Below are 20,438 nucleotides of genomic sequence, written 5' to 3'. Positions count from 1 at the left end.
AGGTGCGCAGGAAGAGGAGGCAGACTGGAAGGCAAAATAACTGTTTCATATAAATAATGGTAGGTGGAATGAAACAGGAGGAAGACAAGACAAGGATCTGACAAAGATGAGCACTAACAGAGGGTTTAAATACATGAGGATGATCACCTGGCTCCACAGGCCCAGTGGCCAGCGTGAATGTCCGCTGGTGGCTCCATGAACCTTGCTCCAGGCCGGACACTGCTCAGCCGTGTCCCTCTCTTGATGCGTTCCTTCTTTGTGCGCTCCTCCAGGCCAGAGGAGCGAGTGACTGAGCAAAAAGATGCACTACTTAGGGAATGGACACACAATGCCCATGCTTGATGGAGTAACAGCGATCAGACAAAAAACCTGCCCTGGTGAACCCTTTCTTGACCCTCACCGACGTCACCTACCATCTTGTTTGGCAAAAGCATGTAAACAGTGAGTGACACGAGTAATCAAAAAAGGCAAAAGTAGAGCTTGAAGTTAGTTTTTAGTTGTTGTTTTTCACGATTTTTAGCATTCCTTCTACTAGTTCAAGCCCAGTTCAGGAATCAGAAGGAGTGGCGCACCTAGGTGGGGCTCAAAGAGAGCGGTATTTACAAAAGTGTTAAGTAGCTTACGAACGTTAGCTTAATTTCTTTCTGCGGCCATTCACCGATGTAAAAAAGTTGCCCACTTTGCTAGAATTCACATTATGTTATAAACAGCGATTCAGTTTACACCAAAGCTGATTTAAAAAAAGTCCAGATCCCTTCCAGGTTTCATTGGTGGTGGTGTCACCGGTTTCAGCTACTGCTCTCACACCGGGGTGAGACAAGATATCTTAATAATATTATAAATAATTATCTGGCATTTCTCTACAATAAAGTAAAAAACTGCACATTCCAGGGTGGCCTTTTATTGTGGGCAGTATAAGGTACTCCTCATGATGTCGGATCAGCATCTTGATGTGGCACACCTGTGAGGTGGGATGGATTATCTCACCAAAGCAGAAGTGCTCACTATCACACATTTAGACTGATTTGTGAACAATGTTTGAGAGAAATGGTAATATTGTGTATCTGGAATGAATTTTAGATCTTTGTCTATCTCATGAAAAATCGGAGCAGAAACAAAGGTGTTGCGTTTATATATATATATATATAAACAAGTTAACCTTACATCCTTGTCTGTTAGTTCAGCCAACCGCACAGCAAGCTGTTACCATTTTACTGTGAGATCAAGTAAATAAAAGCGGTATAAGGCTACAAACAGGCTTGTTTTGACTAGTTTCACTGGAGTTTCAACGTGTGTAAACAGTCTTTATGCCATCCACCATTGCAAAGGGGGTGGACCCATGAGTGGCGTGATGTCACGTGCAAAGGAAGCCACCAGAGCCCTGATTGGCTGACTCCCTCATTAAGGTAAAGAGGCAGCAGGTGGAGCGATTCACTGCACTCTGCGGCCCAATCCCAATACTTGCACTCCTCCCTTGCGCCCATCAAAAAAGTGCAATCCTATCCAGGGATACAAGTGTCCTGATTCTCAAGTGTGGAAGGTGACCACGTCCTTTTTGCACCCGTGTTTGGCCCTTTACCCAAGTCCGCATCGAGTCGACGCAGACTTGGGTAAAGGGTATTATCCACAATCCATTGCTGCGTGGACATTTTGAGAAGACAGAGCAATGACTCAAGTGCCCTTTCTGAAAATAGGTATTTTTAAATGAAATAATTTCATTTTAGGATGATTAATGATCTTTATTTATGCTCTGAATGTTTTAGACTAGAATTTAATGTGGACAGCAATGAATGTAAATGTTGTCAAATAAAAGTTTTTTTTAAAAGGTAGCACAAACAGCAAACCGCATCCTGGAATGCAATTTTTTAAAGGTTTTGGAATCCTCCATTGTAAACAAAGAAATTCTAAAGGTGCAACATAAGCACTGTGTCTCAATTCAGGGTCTGCATCCTTCGAAGGACCCAGCCTACTTGGCCGACGTGGGCTGGGTCCTCCGTCGGCCAAGTAGACCGGATGTTAACGGCTGTGAATTTGGACAGGCCTAGCCTTCATGAATACCCGCCTCTCCCTCGGCGAACGTTCCGTCGCCTAGCAACTGTGGAACCGCTGAGCAGAAGGGAGAAGGAACTTTAAACGATGGAGCTCGAAGTTTTATTTAGCTTTTAAATAATTTCCTTGACTGTTGGAGAGCTAATTCAGAGAAAATACTTTTGACAAGCTGAGCCTGAGCAAAGATGTGATAATAGTTTTTAATACTTTCTAAGGGTCTTCATTTGACCAAAACTGATTTATCACCTTTTAAGACTTTTCAAGACCCAGCGGACACCCTGTAATATTAAACAATTCTCATTTGTAAACAAAAATAAAATTCAAGTGTTTAATACAGAACTGATTTTATTTAGATGTTTCTTTTATATGTACATGTTTAATCTTCCTTAACCATTTTTTTCTAGCAAAGTAAAAAGCTGTCAAAGTTCTCCCTTCTCTCCTGTGCCCTCTGCTGCTCTGCCTCCCTCTGCAGCCTCATGTCCTCCCTGATCAGCTCCAGAAGCTGGTCATCGCTGTCACCTTCCCCTGGATGCCCCTTTTCTCCAGAATAGTCTTAACAAACATGTAAGAAAAAAAAAACAGGAAGAGAAAAGAGGACAACGGGTTATTCCTTTCATGTTTTCACAGAAAAAAACTAAACTCAAACGACAGTTTTTAAAATATGAGATGTTATTGTACCTCCATGCCACAGCCGCCGAATACTTTGCTCCAGTGAACATGTGGTCCATCTTCGCCCTAAGCTTAATAAAGTCCATGGTTTTCTCTTTTGTCTCTAAAATACAAACTCCTATTAAAATCAGGGGGAAAACTTAGCGGGGAGTGGCCGAACATACGAGCCGAGACCGCAATACAAGCACTTTTACTGTAACATTTCTAATGTATCACAAAAAGTCCTTAACCTAACAGTTTTCAAGTTTATACTTACATTTATATGAGCAATCCTCTCCGACACCTTCCGCTTCACTGTCCGCCATTGTTTTTAAAAGTTCTGCCGTCTGGTCCGCAAGGCATCTTGGGAAATGTAAACCATTGAAGGACACACCAGACCCATCTTTCATGCAGGCGAAAAGAAGGCCGGATTCGTCAACCGCATTTGAAGGAGTCTTCGAATTGGGACGGGTCTAGTCGCGGCGCTGTGACGAATCCGGCCGACGAAGGATGCAGACCCTGAATTAAGACACAGTCATTGAGTATTTTATTTTTAAATCTTAATATGTTTTCTGATGAATCTAAGTTTTAGCTCATTGTGTAAATTTCAATGACTACTTGTTGGACTGTGCAGTGAAACCTCCAACAGCATTAAATCTCCCTCTGATTAAGGGAGGATGAATACATGGCTTGGTGTCAGTGTCCACAAAACCAGAAGCTATTTTGCCTCCATACACGCTTCCCTTCTGCGACTCAAAAAACAAAAGTTAAGAAGTATTTCTTATCTGGCACTAATCATGGCATGATAATTGTCCATCACCACCAGATGGGCAAACTAGAATAGCGACCGAATGCACACAACAACTCTTCTCATTTAAATGACATGTCTTGCACGCCTGTGCACTAAAGCTGTCAAAAAAGTGCTCATTACAATGAATTAAGAGGGGTCTGAGCGCAAATGTTGAGCCTACCATTCAATTTTTGGCGGTGAAGGGAATCTGACGCTTGAGGGGTGTGTGTCTGGGATGGTTGGGCGGTCACAGCAATCATCTGGAGATATGTGTGGCCCTGTCCCTTGGACTGAAGGAAGGAAAGTTGAGCAGTGGGATGGAGGACAATAAAAGAAACAAAAAGAGACCAAAGGGCCTGGAGTTAGGAGGCTGTGAAAAGTGTGGAACATCTGTTTTAAGGTGATAAACTTTATTTTAGACTGTCCTGCCTATTGTTTACAGCCCTGTCTCTTTCTGCTGGCAGGTTGAAGTGGAACAATAATAAGGTGATTGCATGATTCGTCAGTGGAAACCGACGTGGAAACGAGTCGGTTTGGGCCTCAGAGACGTGGTGACCCTGCAACATGTCCGATCCCGGATGTCTGAAAAGTTTGGCCGCAGTCGTTCTGAGTTTTCAGCCCTTCATTGAGCTTCCAGTGCCGCATGTAAAAGCTGCAAGCTTCACACATGGAGGAATGGTGGAAAAAGGTGTGTGATTTAGAGGGCGACAGCAGGCTGTTAAGGGATTTAGCTGCTCCGTCTGCCTTATCTCCGGGTTACTGACTGAGCTCCAGACGTTCAGAGCTGCATTCGCCGCTCACTATTTGCAGCTTTAATTCAGAAAAAAATCAGAAATTTTAAAAGCTTTTCCTTTTTTTGGTTCATCAAAAGTTCAGCTCTTCAGGTTTGTCGAGATTAGAGTATGTTGATTTGTGTTTTGACATGCTGAAGTTTAATGTCCAGCAAAGGCCTCGAGAGTCTGATTGATTAGTTAGATAAAGCAAGTCTGGGACGACATCGGCTTCACCCAAAACAAAACAAATCAATCTGTAGTATACACACATATGAAAAATATCATTTTATGAGACATTTTTACTTTTATTAGACACGGAGCTCAGCCCTCCAGCAGAAATCAATCTGGAAGCTTTTTGAATTTGGGGGAATTTTTAATGACCTAATAAGCAATTTGCAAGCACTGTTGATTACATCTCTACCATTTGATTGGTTTTCATTCATATTTAAGATCATCTTCTCGTTGGATCATAAAAGCTGCTTCAAGAAGTCTATGTCATAAAAATCTGCATTTTTGGTTTGTGTAATTGTTGCACAAACTAATTTAGACATTTGAAAGACTAGAGCTGGGTGTGCCACAGGGGTCTAGTTTAGGCCCACTTTTGTTTTCTATTTTTACTAACGACCTTTCTTCGGTCGTTATTATTTGCTCTAAAAATTTATATGGAGATCATTTGGTTCTTTATGCTTTGCATTGGTACCTTTTTCACTTACAAACTCAGCTACAGTTAACTTTGACTTGATTCTTCATGATAATACTAACTCATTCACCACCAGCCGTTATCTGATCAGAAAGCCCCTGGCTGCCAACGTTTTTGAGCATCTTTACTGTTTTTTTTGAAGAGTTGGAATATACTCTATGACAGTTTAGACACCAAACACACTTCTTACATCAGGAAGAATCTGTGTAATTCCAGCTTTTTTCGTTCTTTCCCAATCCGTTGTCGAAGTGTGAGCTGCAGAAGCTTTTCCGATTTGCGCCTCGCTTTAGGCATAGTGGCGTTCCAAACCGATCGCCTAATTCATGGATTGTCTGCTTCATGATCATGTGACGTGTGACACACATGGGTGAAAATCAACTTTAGTAGCATGATGTTTAATCTCAAGGTGCACAAGCTCGTTTCCAAGCTCGACCTGTTAAAAAATTGATGACTTTAGTGAGCGGTTGGATTTAGAATGATGCCTTTAGTAATCAATGGAAGCGAAAGAGTTAAAAAAAACCCCGCTCTATGTTTTTGAGTACTCACTACAAACTTTCTTACTCTCCATTTTCTTATTCTTGTGTACAGTTTGTTGCTGATACCTTTAATCTTGTTGTTGGCTTGATCCAGAAGTGAACTTTAAATCTGACTGTATTGTTAAAAGAACATATTCCACTCTGAATCATCACCGTCTGCTTACTGCTTTAATCTTAAAGTTAGGAGCAGAATAATGACTCAACTTATTTGACCTGTTATTGATTATGCTGATATTAAAATACTTTTGAACGAAATTTAAAACCTTTAAATGTTTCATTCACTCTGTCAATTGACACTTAAATGTCCTTTTTGAACACATCTTTATATAGCACTGTATCTGATAACCTAAATTGGTTACTGCCTTCTAAAAGGCAGCAATATCATTGGAATGTACTTTTGTTTAAATGCATATACTTTGATTTTCCTTCTATTTAAAACAATCACTAATTCCGACATTCAAATTTAATTTGAATTGTGTCTTATTAAATTCTGGGTCAATTTAAAGACCAAATATGGACATAACTTTTTGTTAAACTTTCACAGCCCTGATTTTAATTAAATCTATTGAAATTCTTTCAAAAACTAATTTATGGACGTAGACTTGACTTGCAGGCAGCATAATACATCATTATGTGTTTCCGTTGGTGGGAGCTATTTTTGACCATGAATTGAAAAGCTCACATCCTTGATAGGAGATATCTATTCCCTTCCACAACTCTGCCTACCTCTGAGGTTATCATCAGTTCATCGAGGAAACATGGAAGTGGGAGACAATACCTTCCTGGACTTCACCGTGTCTCCCGGGGAGGATCGCATCGTTGCAGTGACACACCGGCACCTTGAACTCTTGTAATTTGAAAAGGAAGAGACGCCTGCGTGCGCTATGAGATTGTCAGCTGCTGCTGTGATCAAAACAAACACGAGGAAGCCTCTGAGAGTTGTTTTTAATCTGGGTTATAATATGTGTCACTATTTTTAACCATCAAACTCCTCTGGACAAGTCTGAGGTCAAGGTCTAGGTGACTTTGTTAATAAAGATTAGATACATTTATCTGGAATATATTGGATCAATATCTTTAATAATGTAAATGACACAAAGACACTAAATGAGTTGAACACTTGTTTGCAAGGGCTTCTCGTAGAACCTTGTAAGTCGTACAGGGGGAAAAAAGCTCTGGTGCTCCTTTTTGTGGACATAGAAATCAGTTGCAGGAGAAAGTAGCTTCAGACGTCAGGATTTGGAGTCTTGTTTCCTAAAATTTGGACATCTCATCTCTGATTGGCTAACAGCAACGCTGCTCTACCTGACTCTGTTCACTTTGCAATGGCGATGTTTCATCTCCACAAATAATACAAGCCTGAAGGAGTTCTACTGTGTGGTGGAGCTGCTAATGCTAACAGTTAGCTTCTACCAGCCGAGACATTCCTTTAAGAAGGAGGTGAAGCTGTCACACTGCTGTTTCCTGGACGCTAAACCAACAACAGACTTCCCCGTCGCGAGTCAAGATGGGTGAATCCATGAATTTCAAGTGACAGTGTGACGTAGATCCGTCAGGATTTTAAAATCCTAGAGTTTCAATGTTTATATCTGAAGCTGATGCAGGAAATAGGTCTAGGAGATTATTTTCATGTTCAGTCCGCATGAAAAACTCAGAGTGATCGATTATAATCAGAAATAAGATTGAAGAAATGGGTGTTCACTGTTCAATGCCTTTGAAACAATGACAAGAAAAAAATGCAAGTTTTAAAAGAAAATAACAAATTTAGCAGTAAATGCAGAGTCACTGCTTGGATCAGCCGTTACATATTTTGCAATTTGGTCATGCAATAATCTTCAAACCAAAAAGAAGATTAATGTGTTTTTCATTTTTGGGAGAAACCAAAGCTCCTCGTCTTGTGCAACTAAGAAATGTAACTTTTAGTCCTAAACTGGACTTTTACTTGTGATACATTGATTTGAACTTGCTTCACGTTGTTTTTTTCGAGTTGTTTACCTGCACCTGCACACCTGGTTCAACGGTGGAATCACCTTTTCACTTGTATCAGGTGTGTCAAAGCAGAAACCATGCAGGAATGTGGCAGAATTAGACTGCAGCTCAACAAATGACTTTTATTTGTGAATTTTAAAGTCAACACAAGGAAAAGTGGCTGCTGATGGAAAGACAAGTACACATTCTTCTGATTATACGCATTTATGAAGATTTCACAGTGAGCATCGTTTTATTTTTGACACACACCAGGGTTGATTTCATTGCAGAAACCTAAAAGTCAGATTTGAGACTTTTGATCAGCATAAAACGAGTCGTCGTGGCTCAGAATGGTCTGTGGCGCGCGCGGCCGTTGGGTGTCGCTGTGCGCGCGGCGAGTCTCATCCTCATCCCGGTCCTCGTGTTCGGTCCGACCGGTCCAACGCTCAAGCTCAGGCTGAAGTGTCAGATTTGTCTTGTTAACACGTGAGATACTCTTGAGTGTGTGGGGCAGAGGAGGGGGAGCTGCGAAAATTACGCGGAAGAGAACTTTACTGTGCGCGAGCTGCTGGACTCGGAGGGATCCGCGCGCTGATCTGAGGAGGGATGCCGAAAAGGAGAGAGGACGCACGGCGAGCGCACCAGACATGAGTCCGAGGTAGGAGACGGAGCAGGGTCCTAGGATGGCACTGGGGCAGACCCTGGGTCACCTGTGTAGATCTGACTCAGCTGATGTGTGTTTTTTTTACAGTTAAATGGATGCTCCCTCTTACTTTAGCTTATTATTTAGTCATTTTCAAAGTGAAGCAACTTTTGAGTCACCTTTATAACGTGTCAGTTATAGAAAATACATAATTAAAAGTTTTAAAACGATAAAAAACATTGATTAAGAAATCTTTAATCATAATATAAGTGATAATATAAGCTAAGTGCCCACTTGTTGTGACTCAACCAAGAATTCTACTATATAAATTTTTTTTCAGTGGCCTTTAAATGGGTCTGTTCAGAAAATAAAGTAAAAAAAAAAACAACACCAGGTGACTGCAGGAGAGAAAGTGCTCAATGATTTTAATAAACCCTCTTTAATTTTGATTATTTTTCATTCAGGCTCATTTTGAGACAATTCGTCAGGTTAAAAACGAAATACCGGTTAAAACAACCTCACAAACACCGGCTGTGGTTATTTTTTTAGCTTGTAAGACAAAATCTGAGGCGTTTTAACAGATTTTCTCACCTATAATTACTTTTTTTTTACACAACACTCACAAAACAGCCGCCTGTCTCTTTAAGACGATGTGTTGAGAAGTTCACGTCGGGGTCACGCGAAGTTCCTGCCCTCGATTTTACCTTTTAGTTTTATTATAGACTGACATCACACGGGGCGCTAAAACACTTAAGGCGCGTAGAAACTCCATCATCATCCGCGTTATTGCGCGCGCTCAAAAATGGCGAAGAAAATTACGAGAAAGGAGAAGAAAAAAGAGGAGGAAAACGATGCTGGTTTAAGTACGTATGTGTGTTTCTTCCTTCAGGGGATGAAAAAAGGAGGGAGAGGAGGGGCGGTGAGAGACAGAGGGGAGGAAAGTGGGTGGGAGGACGGACCCAAGGAGCGAGAAGAAATTCATATCAATTAATAATCAGGAGGGGAGAGAAAAAAAGAACTGGCAGACGCGCTCGGAAAACTGGCATGGGTTTTTGGAGGCTGGCAGTTTAACGTCAGATATGAGTGTGAGATACTGCTGAGATGATCATTAAGGGAGACTTAGATCGGATGGCAGAAGACTTCGGGCATGCAGGTAAGCGCAGAGCCGCTGAAGGGTATTCTAACATCTGCACAGAGAAGGAAGCTTTACGTCTTATTTTGACTTAATTCGCACCCTGCGCCGTTTGCACTCGTGCGTAATTTTGCATTGTGTCAAAAAAGCGCTCATCGCTTTCCTTATTATGCCTTTTAATCTGAGTCTGATTCACAGATTTTTTACTTTTCTGTAAAGAAAAACGAGATAATTTCTTCAGGATTTAACTGCGTCAAAAAAGCAAATATTATTTAGAGAACACGAATGTTTTTATATGAATTTGTCATAAATGAGTGATCGGAGTAAAGATTACATCCTTTTAGTTTAACTTTTCAAATTAAAAAAAGAAACGTTCATGTACACAAAGTTTTATCATTATTTTAATTCTAGGTTATATTGTAATTATTCCTTGTTGTGGTTGGATTTTAGTATAAAGCTGCACGTTTTTAACGCTTTTTACGCATAAATAAAAATGTTGCTGATGAGAAATCACCCATGTGGGCATACCAGACAGATTAACAGTTTTTTTGTGTGTTTAACCTTTTGTCTGATATGAGAACAGGATGGATTCACTCGTGATTTGGTTTATTCCTGCAGTTTGTGAAGCGCAGATTAGAGGCTGAGAGAGAACGGGTCCTCGGCGACACAGTCAGCAGCACTTCCCTGTTTGCTTAAATCGCCTCCTGAAACTCTCGGAAATAATTTAAAAACTTTATTTACTAAAAATAAAGTCCACTTTGTGTTTAAAATTAAACGTTTTAATGAAAGGGCTGAATCCAAAATCAAAAAGTGTCCATTTGGTCTAAAATCTGCCAACTGTTTTAAAACTATTTGATAATTTCACACGAAAATAAGTTTTAACTGTTTAAAACACAGTAAAGTGACTAACTGGCATAAAAACAATACAAATTAAACACTATCTGGGAAAATAAGGCATCTTTAATGATTGTGACTTAAGGATGAAAAAAAAGCCCAAAATGTTTCAAATAAGTGTCAAAAATAAGAGTTAATTAGAAAAACTCAGCAGAATAAAACTGCAGTGTTGGATTTAAAAACATCCCCACACCATGCTGAATGTTTTATGCTCCAATGAGGGAAATTTGATTGTCAACACAACGTTTTGAGCAGATGTCAGAAGTGTTTATGTGACTGGGGGTGAATGCAGAGGTCGGAAGTTGAGTCCAAAACCACAAAATGACAAAACAGACAAAAGTCAGCGATAATGCATATTAATCGAATGCAAATGACTGAATCGATGCTTCCACATCATCAGCATGACAGGTCATTAAAACTGAAAACAACCAGGCATCCCAGAGGGCATCCACATGGCTTTTCTTAGGCTTTTGTACCACATGTGCAAGAATTACAAGTTTTTTTTATAAAATATATAAAATGTAGAAAGAGTGGTGCAGATCTGTGCTTTTGAGATCACACATCCTCCAGATCTGCTGTGATGCTTCTCTGATTAAACTGATGAAAAACCCCAAACAGCAAAAAGATAATGTAACCACAGCCACTAAAGTTTTTTTTAGTAGCACTAAACAACCCCCTAAAAATATTTCATATGTGCAATGCTTCTTTATTCCTTCATAATAAAAGCTTAATTTAAATACATGGAAAGTCACAAATATAAACTGAGATGCGTGGATGGTTTATTTCTCATCTTGTTATGCAACAGAATCGAGAATATAAAGTGATGTTATCTGCGAGGATGTAGTGTGTCACCCACTGTGCACTGCTCAGCAGCCGCTGACAGTAAGCTGAGAACAGAGGAGACAAAAGTTCACCAAGTATGGAAAAATGCATCACATCTGTTTCTAAAGGGCTGACGGGTGATACATATAGTCCCGCAAGTCAAAGCCCAAAACAGGTGGAAACCCTGACTGACACATTCTTTCTAATATTCTATCACAAAAATATTATGACATATCTAAAAGATGTGTTCAGATTTAAATACAAATGAACCAATGATGCTACTTTGACGTGTTTTAAGATGAATTTGCCCTCATCCAAATTCTGTTTTTCATTGATAACCTTGTATTCTGAGCCAGAAACGTGACCAAAATCGCCCTGACAGGTGAGTTTTAAAATGTATGCAACAATGTGGGAAAAGAAAACGATTGGGAGATTTTTTCACGCTGTTAGTGTTTCTTATGAGTTTAAAAGAAACGCATACTTCCTTATTCTAATGCTTACGCTGAGTGAAATAAACAAGAAGTGAGGGAGCTGGTGTCAGGAAGGCTATGATCAGACAGATGACATGATATTTATTTAGTTGCTTGTTTCCCATCAGTGATACTTGGTCCTCGGGGACCGTTTCAGACGTTTAATCTCACGGGTAAACTATCCTGAAACGCCACGGCTCGAACAATACAAAGGGTTTGATGCATTCAGCCAACGTGGTTTATTTTGGGCTTGATGGAACAATTAGTGTGTGTGTGTGTGTGTGTGTGTGCGCCTGTGCTGTCCGATGTTGATTTACCTCTTGTGTGCTCCGTGTTCCTTATATGACTGAGCAGCTGAAGCTTCTTTCTTTGGTTATGCCCCCCCCCCCCCCCCCCCCCCCCCCCCCGGTTTATACCTGCTGTTCATCACGCTCGTGAAACATTCACCCCGCCCTCACGTTGTTTAAAATTCACTGATTTGTTTCTGGAACGCTTTAGCGAGGATCTTACAATATATGTATCTGTGGTTTGGAATGGTACATGTGTCATTGCGCTCCCTTTTTTTTTGTTTGCTGCAGATGAAGTTGAAGTAATCGGAAGGTTGCTGGTTCGAGTCTCGCTCAGTCTGTCACTGTCGTTGTGTCCTTGGGCAAGACACTTAACCCACGTTGCCTGCTGGTGGTGGTCAGAGGGACCGGTGGCGTCAGTGCTCGGCAGCCTCGCCTCTGTCAGTGCGCCCCAGGGCAGCTGTGGCTACATTGTAGCTCATCCCCACCAGTGTGTGAATGTGTGTGTGAATGGGTGAATGACTGATTGTGTTGTAAAGTGCCTTGGGGGGTTCTAGGACTCTAGAAGGCGCTATATCAAATACAGGCCATTTACCATTTACCATTGAGGCAAAGAGGTGTCTTTGTGATGAAGACATGGCTACAAATGGTCACATTTTATAAAAAAAAAAAGAAAAAAAAAGGGCCCACAACACCAGTTTTTAGTGAACAAAAACAGTCTTTATTTCATTTGGGCTGCATGGTGGTGCAGTGGCTAGCACTGTTGCCTCGCAGCACGAAGGTTGCAGGTTCGAAACTCGGCTCGGCTGCGGCCTTTCTGCGTGGAGTTGCGTGTTCTCCCCATGCATGCGTGGGTTTCCTCCGGGTACTCCGGTTTCCCCCACAGATCACAGCATGCCCTATAGGTTATAAATTGTAAGTCGCTTTGGATAAAAGCGTCTGCTAAATAAATAAACATAAACATAAACATTTGGAAAATCCCTTTCTGATTGGCTGATTCTCATAAATTGAACATACAGTCAAATAAAACAGTTTTGTTACTCGGATATTTTAATTTGATTGAATTCACAAAGAGCATCAGTGGTTCTCCTCCGCTGCCGAGAATAAAAAAAATTGCAGATTGAATTTGTCTCATCCTCAACGTCCCCGTTTGCATGACATTTCACAGATGTTTGTCGTTGCAGGTGGTGTACTGAAGACAATGCTGGACGCCATGGAAGTTCCAAGTCATGCTAGGGATCTCCTCTTGCAGCTCAACAGCCAGCGCACCAAAGGCTTCCTGTGTGACGTCATCATTGTGGTGCAGAACGCCCTCTTCAGAGCTCACAAGAACATTCTGGCGGCCAGCAGCCACTACTTGAAGTCCTTGGTGGTACATGACAATCTCATTAACCTCGACCACGAGATGGTGAGTCCAGGTGTCTTCCGGGTCATTCTGGACTACATCTACACGGGACGCCTTAGTGAGGGAGACCCCAACTCCCCCAATGAACCCAGTCTGGGTGCTGTCTTGGCAGCAGCCAGCTACCTGCAGCTGCTCGATTTGGTGGCCTTATGCAAAAAGAAGCTTAGAAGAAATGGGAAGTACCCTCCTCGTCCAGGTCCTGCGTTTCTGCCCTACGCCAAGATGGGGCCAAGCAGCATGGGCCTGGTGAGTGGAGGCAGGTATAGGGTTTCTACTCCTGTAATCCAGTCCTGTCCTCCTGGAGGAATGTTGAACGCACCCAGGACATCACCCCTAGAAGACCTGGTTTCTCATCGACTTGCCATTCACACTGGGGAGTTGTATGCTCCTACTTCCAACCAGAGCTCCCAGATGTTCCCAGCTCTGCCTGCCCAGCTGGGACGCTCGGCCCACCCTGAGAGGAATTGCTCGCCCAGCTTTGGCCTTGATCTTTCTAAGAAAAGCCCCACGTCCCAGTCTCAGCTCACACCCTCTCAAAGCCATCTGGCTAACAGTCACAACAGCGAGGAGCGAGACGGGTCTCTGAGTGGACGCGCTAGTCCCATTCAGGGTACAAACGGGAGAGCCTTTCCGTCTGAAAAAATGGAATCTACCGACCAGGGAGGTCCCCTCACTCCTCCACCTTTCTCGCATCTGAACCAGCCTTTAGCCCCGCACCTGCCCCACTTGCATCGGTCAGGCTCCCAGGGGACAGACCGCTACCCTTGCCCTGCCAGCCCCGACACCCCTACAGACGTGGGGCAGGTAGGCAGAGAAATAGGCAACATTTACCGCTGGGTGAAACACGAACCGCTTCAGTACACGGCCGAAGATGAGGACGAGGAGGAAGAGGAAGAGGAGGCAGGTGAAAACGGAGAGCAGCATCATAGTCATCACAAGCCGGGGGAAGAGAGTGAAGGAGTTGACGACAAGAGCGGGTCAGGCACAGAGGAGACGGGCAGCAGCGAGGGCCGCCCGTCCCCAACGGGACCGATGGGGAGGTTCCACATGCCGTATGAGCCAGAGAGCTTCGGGGACAATCTGTATGTGTGCATTCCCTGTGATAAAGGCTTTCCCAGCTCAGAACAGCTCAATGCACACGTGGAGACTCACACGGAAGAGGAGCTCTACAGAAACTCTGGTGGGGAGATGGGAGGCAGCAACAACAGCAGCACCAAAAACATGAGCAGCAACGCAAACGGTTACGGGAGCCTCAACAGCAGTGGCGCTCTGAACAGCCTGTCACCTCTAGAGATGAAGTCGGACCAGGGTCTGAACGCAGGAGGCATCGGGGAGATGATTCGACCGTACCGCTGCTCCAACTGTGAAAAGTCCTACAAAGATCCCGCTACTCTGCGCCAACACGAGAAGACCCACTGGCTAACGCGGCCGTACCCCTGCAGCATTTGTGGCAAGAAGTTCACGCAGCGCGGCACCATGACGCGCCACATGCGCAGTCACCTCGGTCTCAAGCCGTTCGCCTGCGACTCCTGCGGCATGCGCTTCACCCGCCAGTACCGCCTCACGGAGCACATGCGCATCCACTCTGGGGAAAAGCCTTATGAATGCCAGGTGTGTGGCGGAAAGTTTGCCCAGCAGCGCAACCTGATCAGCCACATGAAGATGCACAGCGGCGGAGGGACTGCAGGAAGCCTGAACGTGGATGGGAAGCTGAAGCTGGACTTTACAGAGGGCATCTATCCTCTGAGCAAGTATGCTGCTGAGCACCTGGGGCTGAAGCAGGAGAAGGCCAATGAGCTGCTGATCCAAGCTCAGCAGCAGCTGGTGGCCGACGCCAAGGTCATAGAGAGCCTCTACCCGCTCTCCAAGCTGGCCTCAGAGCACCTGGGCCTCACCCATGACAAGATGGACATACTGGGCCAACCACTGCCCCCTCCCCCTCCTCCACAGGCTCTCTCTGAGGCCCGAACCATCGACCGCTACTCGCCCAGCTAAGCTGTAAGACGTGTGTAGATGGCGATTACCATTAGGTCTGCGTGCACACACACTTTGCAGTATTCTAAAGCCATTCACCTCAACTTTCTCTCCTCCGCACCTCAAGACTCGGACCACGTAAGTGCCTTTCCATGCATCTAATGTATCTCTGCACCCTCCTTCACGAAGGAGCTCTGAGCTTTTACGTGACCAAAGGACGCTTGTTGAAAGACCTGCAGTATTTATGTACAGTCTATCCAAAGAAACTGTTCTTTGATTCCAGCTGTTGAGCCATAGTGACACAACTTTTTAAAGCCAAACATGTTTTTATTTATTTTTGTATGATAAGATCCAAAGAAAAGTGTGTTTCAATGGAACGTTTTGCAATCTGACCCTAAACCTGTGTACTATTCATCTTTGTATGACGAGAGAAAGCACATACAAACAGACCTGAGCAGGACTTTTTACCATGTGGAAATCCAACTCACCTGAACTTTAAGGCAATATTTTCTTTTTTTTTTCATTTAATTGCTTTTCTTGGGGTACTTGATAATTTATCTTTATTTTTTTATTATTTTTATTATTATTTTGAATTCCTGCTTGCCCTTCTTCCTCATGTGACACAGTCCCAACTCATTTCACAAAGTGCTATCTGCTTTTGTCTTTGTAAGACCCCAGTCTCTGTTTTTGTGCAGAAAAATGCTCATATTACAGTTTTATATATTTTATAGGAGCTAAAGCTTCGCGTTTGTGATGTAAGGAGCGCCCTGTAACTTTCAGCCGATGCTGATGCGTAGCGGAGCCTCTTAATCTGATGAGTGGGCCTCGATTGTTCATCTGATGATGGTTGTCCATGAGGCGTGCAGCTCATGGTTTTGCAGAAGCATGGGCGTTTCTGATTTTGTGTATGTTTTTTTGGACACAGCTCAGTCGAGAGGCAGAGACCAGGATAAGGTCTGTGACAAAAGAAAATGTCATGTCGTTAACTAACGCTTCCAAAAATAGCAGCGTGATGATAAATCATGGCGTGATAGTTTCAGCCGTTCGCCTTCGAAGCTCTCTCCACAGTGAGCTGCTAATCTGTCAGCGTTACGAACATAATAAGGAGTTTGTGGCTCTTCCCCTAGAAGCCGACGGGTGAGCAGCATTCCCCAGCTGCTGTGCTTCACTAATCCCTGTGAAATCTCACTTTCTCCTGAGCAATTCGCACTGCTCGCCGGCGTGATGTCCCATTTTTCATGCCTGCCATCTCTCTGGTCTGGCGGATGTCCTCCCCTGGCCTCGCCTCTCCACCCAGCTAGTGTCTGATTTTGAAAATGATATTTCTGTGTTGACTGAGCAGCAGATCTCGAAAACAAAAGAGCACTTAAAGCTTGCAGGTTCATTATTTTGTCTCCAAATCTTTATTACAAAGATCACGTTGGCCGCTTTTCCCCTTCTTTTCCATATTTCTTGATGGTAGAAGTTTGACCACTATAGTGCCAATGCCAACCTCAGTAGGTGAATGTGAAGACTAAAAGCCATAAATACACTGTGATAGATGGAGTGAAAAGGCTTAAAAAAGGAAGAAAAATGTGCCTGACTTTAGGATATTTTTGTAATTTAAGGGCTTTTATCTGTAGCACATGATCATATCTAACATGTTGCATCCTGTGACTTTATTTAGAGTTTTTTTCATAATTTTTATTTTATTGGAACTGAAAGCAGCGCTCGTAAAACTGGTGCTTACCTCAGGACTGAACCCAGCGATGGGGATGCTAACCTTTTGTAAACTTTTGCTCAAAAACACACACATGCACACAATCACACACACTTTTCTTTTTAATTCCTTGCCCACAGGATGATTGTCCTGTATTAAACCTGTGTTTTTTTTGTTTAAACGTCACCTTTTAAAGTTTTTACAGGAAAGATGACATATATAGACATTTTTTTTCTTTTCGTTGTAAATAAACTGTTTATTATTTTAATAATGAGGTCCTCAAAGAGGCCTTTTGTCAGTTTGACCATTGTTACACCGTGCTTTGTTATGGGAGTAGCTTTCATTTTTGTAATTTCTGACAATCTTACTAAATGTGTTTGATTTTAATCACATGCAAAGCAATATCTAGGTGCATTTTGAAAAATTTTCCCTCCCAAAAAGGTCTAATGAATCATCAGCACTTCCTTTAAAGAGCAGGTTCACTGAGAGACAGTTTTCTACTTATTTATGAAATATGACGGTCACTCTGAGTTCATCGTACGTCTGTTGCTGTTTCTGGCATTATCCCCTAAAATAAAACAGACGTTGAAACGCTCTGGTCCAAAAAAGCCACACAGATTCTGTAGATTATCATTCATGGACTCACCAACGGGGAAAGCAGTTGTTGCTTTAGCATCCAGGAGAGAGAAGAGAACGTCTCGGCTAGCAGAAGCTAACCGTTAGCATTAACAACTCTATAGCTCAGCAGAACTCCCCCAGGCTTGTGTTATTTGTAGAGATAAAACATCAATGTCACAAAGAGTGGCGTTGCTGCTAGCCAATCAGAGGTGGGATGTTCATAAACCATACAAGTGGATGAGAAAGACTCCAAATCCTGCCGCTTCCTGCCCCCCACACTTCTGGCTAGCTTCTACTTCCTGGAACAGGAGTGCCAGAGCTTATTTTCTGCTGAAAACAACTCTTAAGGCATTCCTTTATAACAGACACCAGATTTACTGAAACAGACAAGCAGTAGCTTCCAAGCTAGCCTCGAATCGGTTGGCCCCTTTTCTCCACAAGATGGTGAACCTTTGACACGAGCCAGACTGAGGTCGGGCTTGCACAGAAGCACACAGGAAGTAGATTTGTTTTGCCTCAAGTTCGGGGGGCTATGTTGTTTAGCATTGTGACAAAAAAAAAATTAAATGCACTGCTTAAATGAAACACTGGTCATTCAAACGCGATGCATAAACAAGAGCATGTGCCATCAAATGTAGGACAGAGCGGATGCAAGTCGTGGGAATTTCAGTTCGAATCAAAATGTGACCATTAACTTTTTTTTTTTTGCAAGCACCACAAAAAAAAGTTTCCACAGCCACTTGAAATCTGTGCAAGGGGGAACAAGGAAGATAATGTTTAGCTGTTTTTTGCAGGATCTGCACAGTTTGAAGTGTGGTGTTGCATTGTTGTGCACAACAGCTAGGCAGGGCAGAGAGAATCTATAGGGAAGGGGAAGTATTTGCTTGTCTGTTTGTGTGTCATCGTGCTATTTGGGTGTACGAGGGGCTGATAATGCATGTCCTGGGAATTAGGTTGGTGTGAAGGAGAGGAGCTGAAGAGCAGGAAGTGAACTTTTGGCTGGCGTGTTGAGCTGAGCAGGATGTGCCGTTTGTGTCCGTGTGCGTGTGTGTGTGTGTGTGTGTGTGTGTGTGTGTGTGTGTGTGTGTGTGTGTGTGTGCTCAGGAGCAGATAGAGTCGGAGAACGGGGCGAGAGAGTGCAGCAGGGTGGACATGATCCATTGTCTCAGCTTGAAAACTTGTTCATACCTCTAAAACCCACTTTTTTAGAAAACAAGCATCTTCTCTGGTCCTTGTTGGGAATACACCTCGGCTGTGTTTCATAGTGATGATCAACTTTTAATAAAAAAATTCAAATTGCATCCATTTGGTGCATTTTTCTCTAAAATAAAGCCATCCTTTTATTCTGACAGCTTAATGTAAATGATAAATAACTAACCAGCAGCAGTTCCCTTCTCTATGGTTTAGTCAAATTTGATGAGTTGTGTTATAATTAGCTGATATAGCCCCATGTTTTTTTTTGCCATAGACAATTGTTGATACATCCCACACCAACCCAGAAAACCTCCCAGTGCCGTCAAAGTGGCTCAGATTGCGCTGAAGCCTCTCAAAGATTATTTTTCATCACATTGATTGATTTGTATGATAATATCAGCGTTAAACAACGGGTTTAATCTAAAAAAGTATGACTCAGAGCTCAGGAGAAGGTCACTGTGAATCTGACTACTGGCTGAGTAGTCTTGTGATCATTCCACTGTTCGACTTTCATCGTGTTTTACAGCAAGTGCCAAAAAAAAGTCTGAAGCAGACTCGAGGAGTGAAATTTAAAAAGCTGTTTTTGGAGTTTTCTCAACGAAAACCGATGATCTAAAACTTTTTCTTGTTAGAAAAGTCATTTTTGGAACTAATCAATGTCCACATTAATCATTAGTTTTACATATAAATCATATTTTAATGGACGTTGCAGCAAAAAAAGGACCAGTAATTATGTCATATTGTGAATCCTTTTGAAATTTTGACTTTACTTGTAATATTTTATGCAATAATTAGCCAGATTTAAAAAAAATGCACCTGTCCATTTACACGTCATGTCTGCTCAGTTCAACAGTGTAGAGCACAAGACGGATATTTTACACATTCAAGAGGCTTTATCACAAGCAGCTGCTTTAGATTTATTTTCCCCCAAACTGCACTTTAACGGGAAAAAAAGTCATTGAATTGTGATTTTTTAAAAAAATATTGTATTTTATTGCTCTCATAATCCCCATGAAGTCCCACAACTGCCCTCCTTTTGACACTCTGCTTCCATCTCCTTCCTCCTCTTCCTCCCTCTGGTGCACAGCTTGGCAATGCTGCCCTTTTACCCCCAAAGCCCTGCTCCTCTCCCCCATGCTCTCTCTCTCTCTCTCTCTCTCTCTCTCTCTCTCTCTCTCTCTCTCTCTCTCTCTGTGTCCCTACACTTCACAATCCACTGACCCACAGCGCACGCCGCCTCCCTCCCCTCCCACGATCCACTTACTTCCAGCTGTTTTTCATGCCGAAGACAACAGTTGTCTAAATGTTTACGCGAACAGCTACTTTCTCTTTCCATAAGGCCTGATCGATTTACAAAATGAACTTCGTGGCATGTTTTAGGAAGCTACAGTTGATGGGCCAAAAAGAAGAGAATAAAATAAAATGGCTTTTGCTTACAGATTTTAAGCCAAGCAACTATGTGCAAAGAGAAGATTAAAGCGTGTTGTTGAGGAAATGCAGAATAATGTGAGGAGGGAAAATGCTCAGAGAGATGCCAGTAAAGTAAACATGTCCGAAGTTGCACAACTGGCTGCACCAGCCAAGTCATGCGCTGAGATGGAGAGAACAACGAAAGGAGAAGGGTTGTGAGGAAAAGAAGCAAAACAGAAAGGAATGATTGTTTTTGTTTGAGAGTTACAGTCCTTTAAGGACAGGATTTTTAGGCACAGCCAAGGTGTGGAGGGCATCCGTTGTGGTGGCCTGAGGATCAGGTCTCTGCTTTTTGCAGATGATGTGGTCCTGTCGGCTTCATCAGAACGTGATCTACAGCTTTCGCTGGAGCGGTTCGCAGCCAAG

General features: G+C 42.7%; 1 protein-coding gene across 3 annotated transcripts; it reads left to right on the top strand.

Annotated features, from left to right (window-relative positions):
* Window positions 1-7,996: 7,996 nt before the first annotated feature.
* Window positions 7,997-15,340, top strand: hic1 (hypermethylated in cancer 1). 3 transcript variants are annotated; one of them, XM_015951190.3, is made up of 2 exons: window positions 7,997-8,122; window positions 12,897-15,340. In XM_015951190.3, exon 2 carries the CDS (start codon window positions 12,914-12,916, stop codon window positions 15,110-15,112), a length of 2,199 nt encoding a protein of 732 aa, XP_015806676.1. In that variant the 5' UTR covers window positions 7,997-8,122; window positions 12,897-12,913; the 3' UTR covers window positions 15,113-15,340. The 3 variants fall into 3 exon arrangements, with proteins under 3 accessions (XP_015806676.1, XP_054598537.1, XP_015806675.1); XM_054742562.2 differs by lacking the exon at window positions 7,997-8,122 and adding an exon at window positions 8,834-8,970; XM_015951189.3 differs by lacking the exon at window positions 7,997-8,122 and adding an exon at window positions 9,077-9,260.
* The last annotated feature ends 5,098 nt before the right edge of the window (window positions 15,341-20,438 follow it).

Source organism: Nothobranchius furzeri, chromosome 13 (genome assembly GCF_043380555.1).
Source record: "Nothobranchius furzeri strain GRZ-AD chromosome 13, NfurGRZ-RIMD1, whole genome shotgun sequence".
NCBI lineage: Eukaryota > Metazoa > Chordata > Actinopteri > Cyprinodontiformes > Nothobranchiidae > Nothobranchius > Nothobranchius furzeri.
Note: the sequence above shows the minus strand (reverse complement) of the source record. Positions and strands in the feature narration are given on the sequence as shown.

What these genes read in the sequence shown, in the direction of transcription:
- hic1 (XM_054742562.2), top strand. Translation starts at nt 8,910, where the DNA reads ATGGCGAAGAAAATTACGAGAAAGGAGAAGAAAAAAGAGGAGGAAAAC. An exon ending in GGAAAACGATGCTGGTTTAA is followed by an intron (nt 8,971 to 12,896) that starts GTACGTATGTGT and finishes TTGTCGTTGCAG; the next exon opens with GTGGTGTACTGAAGACAATG.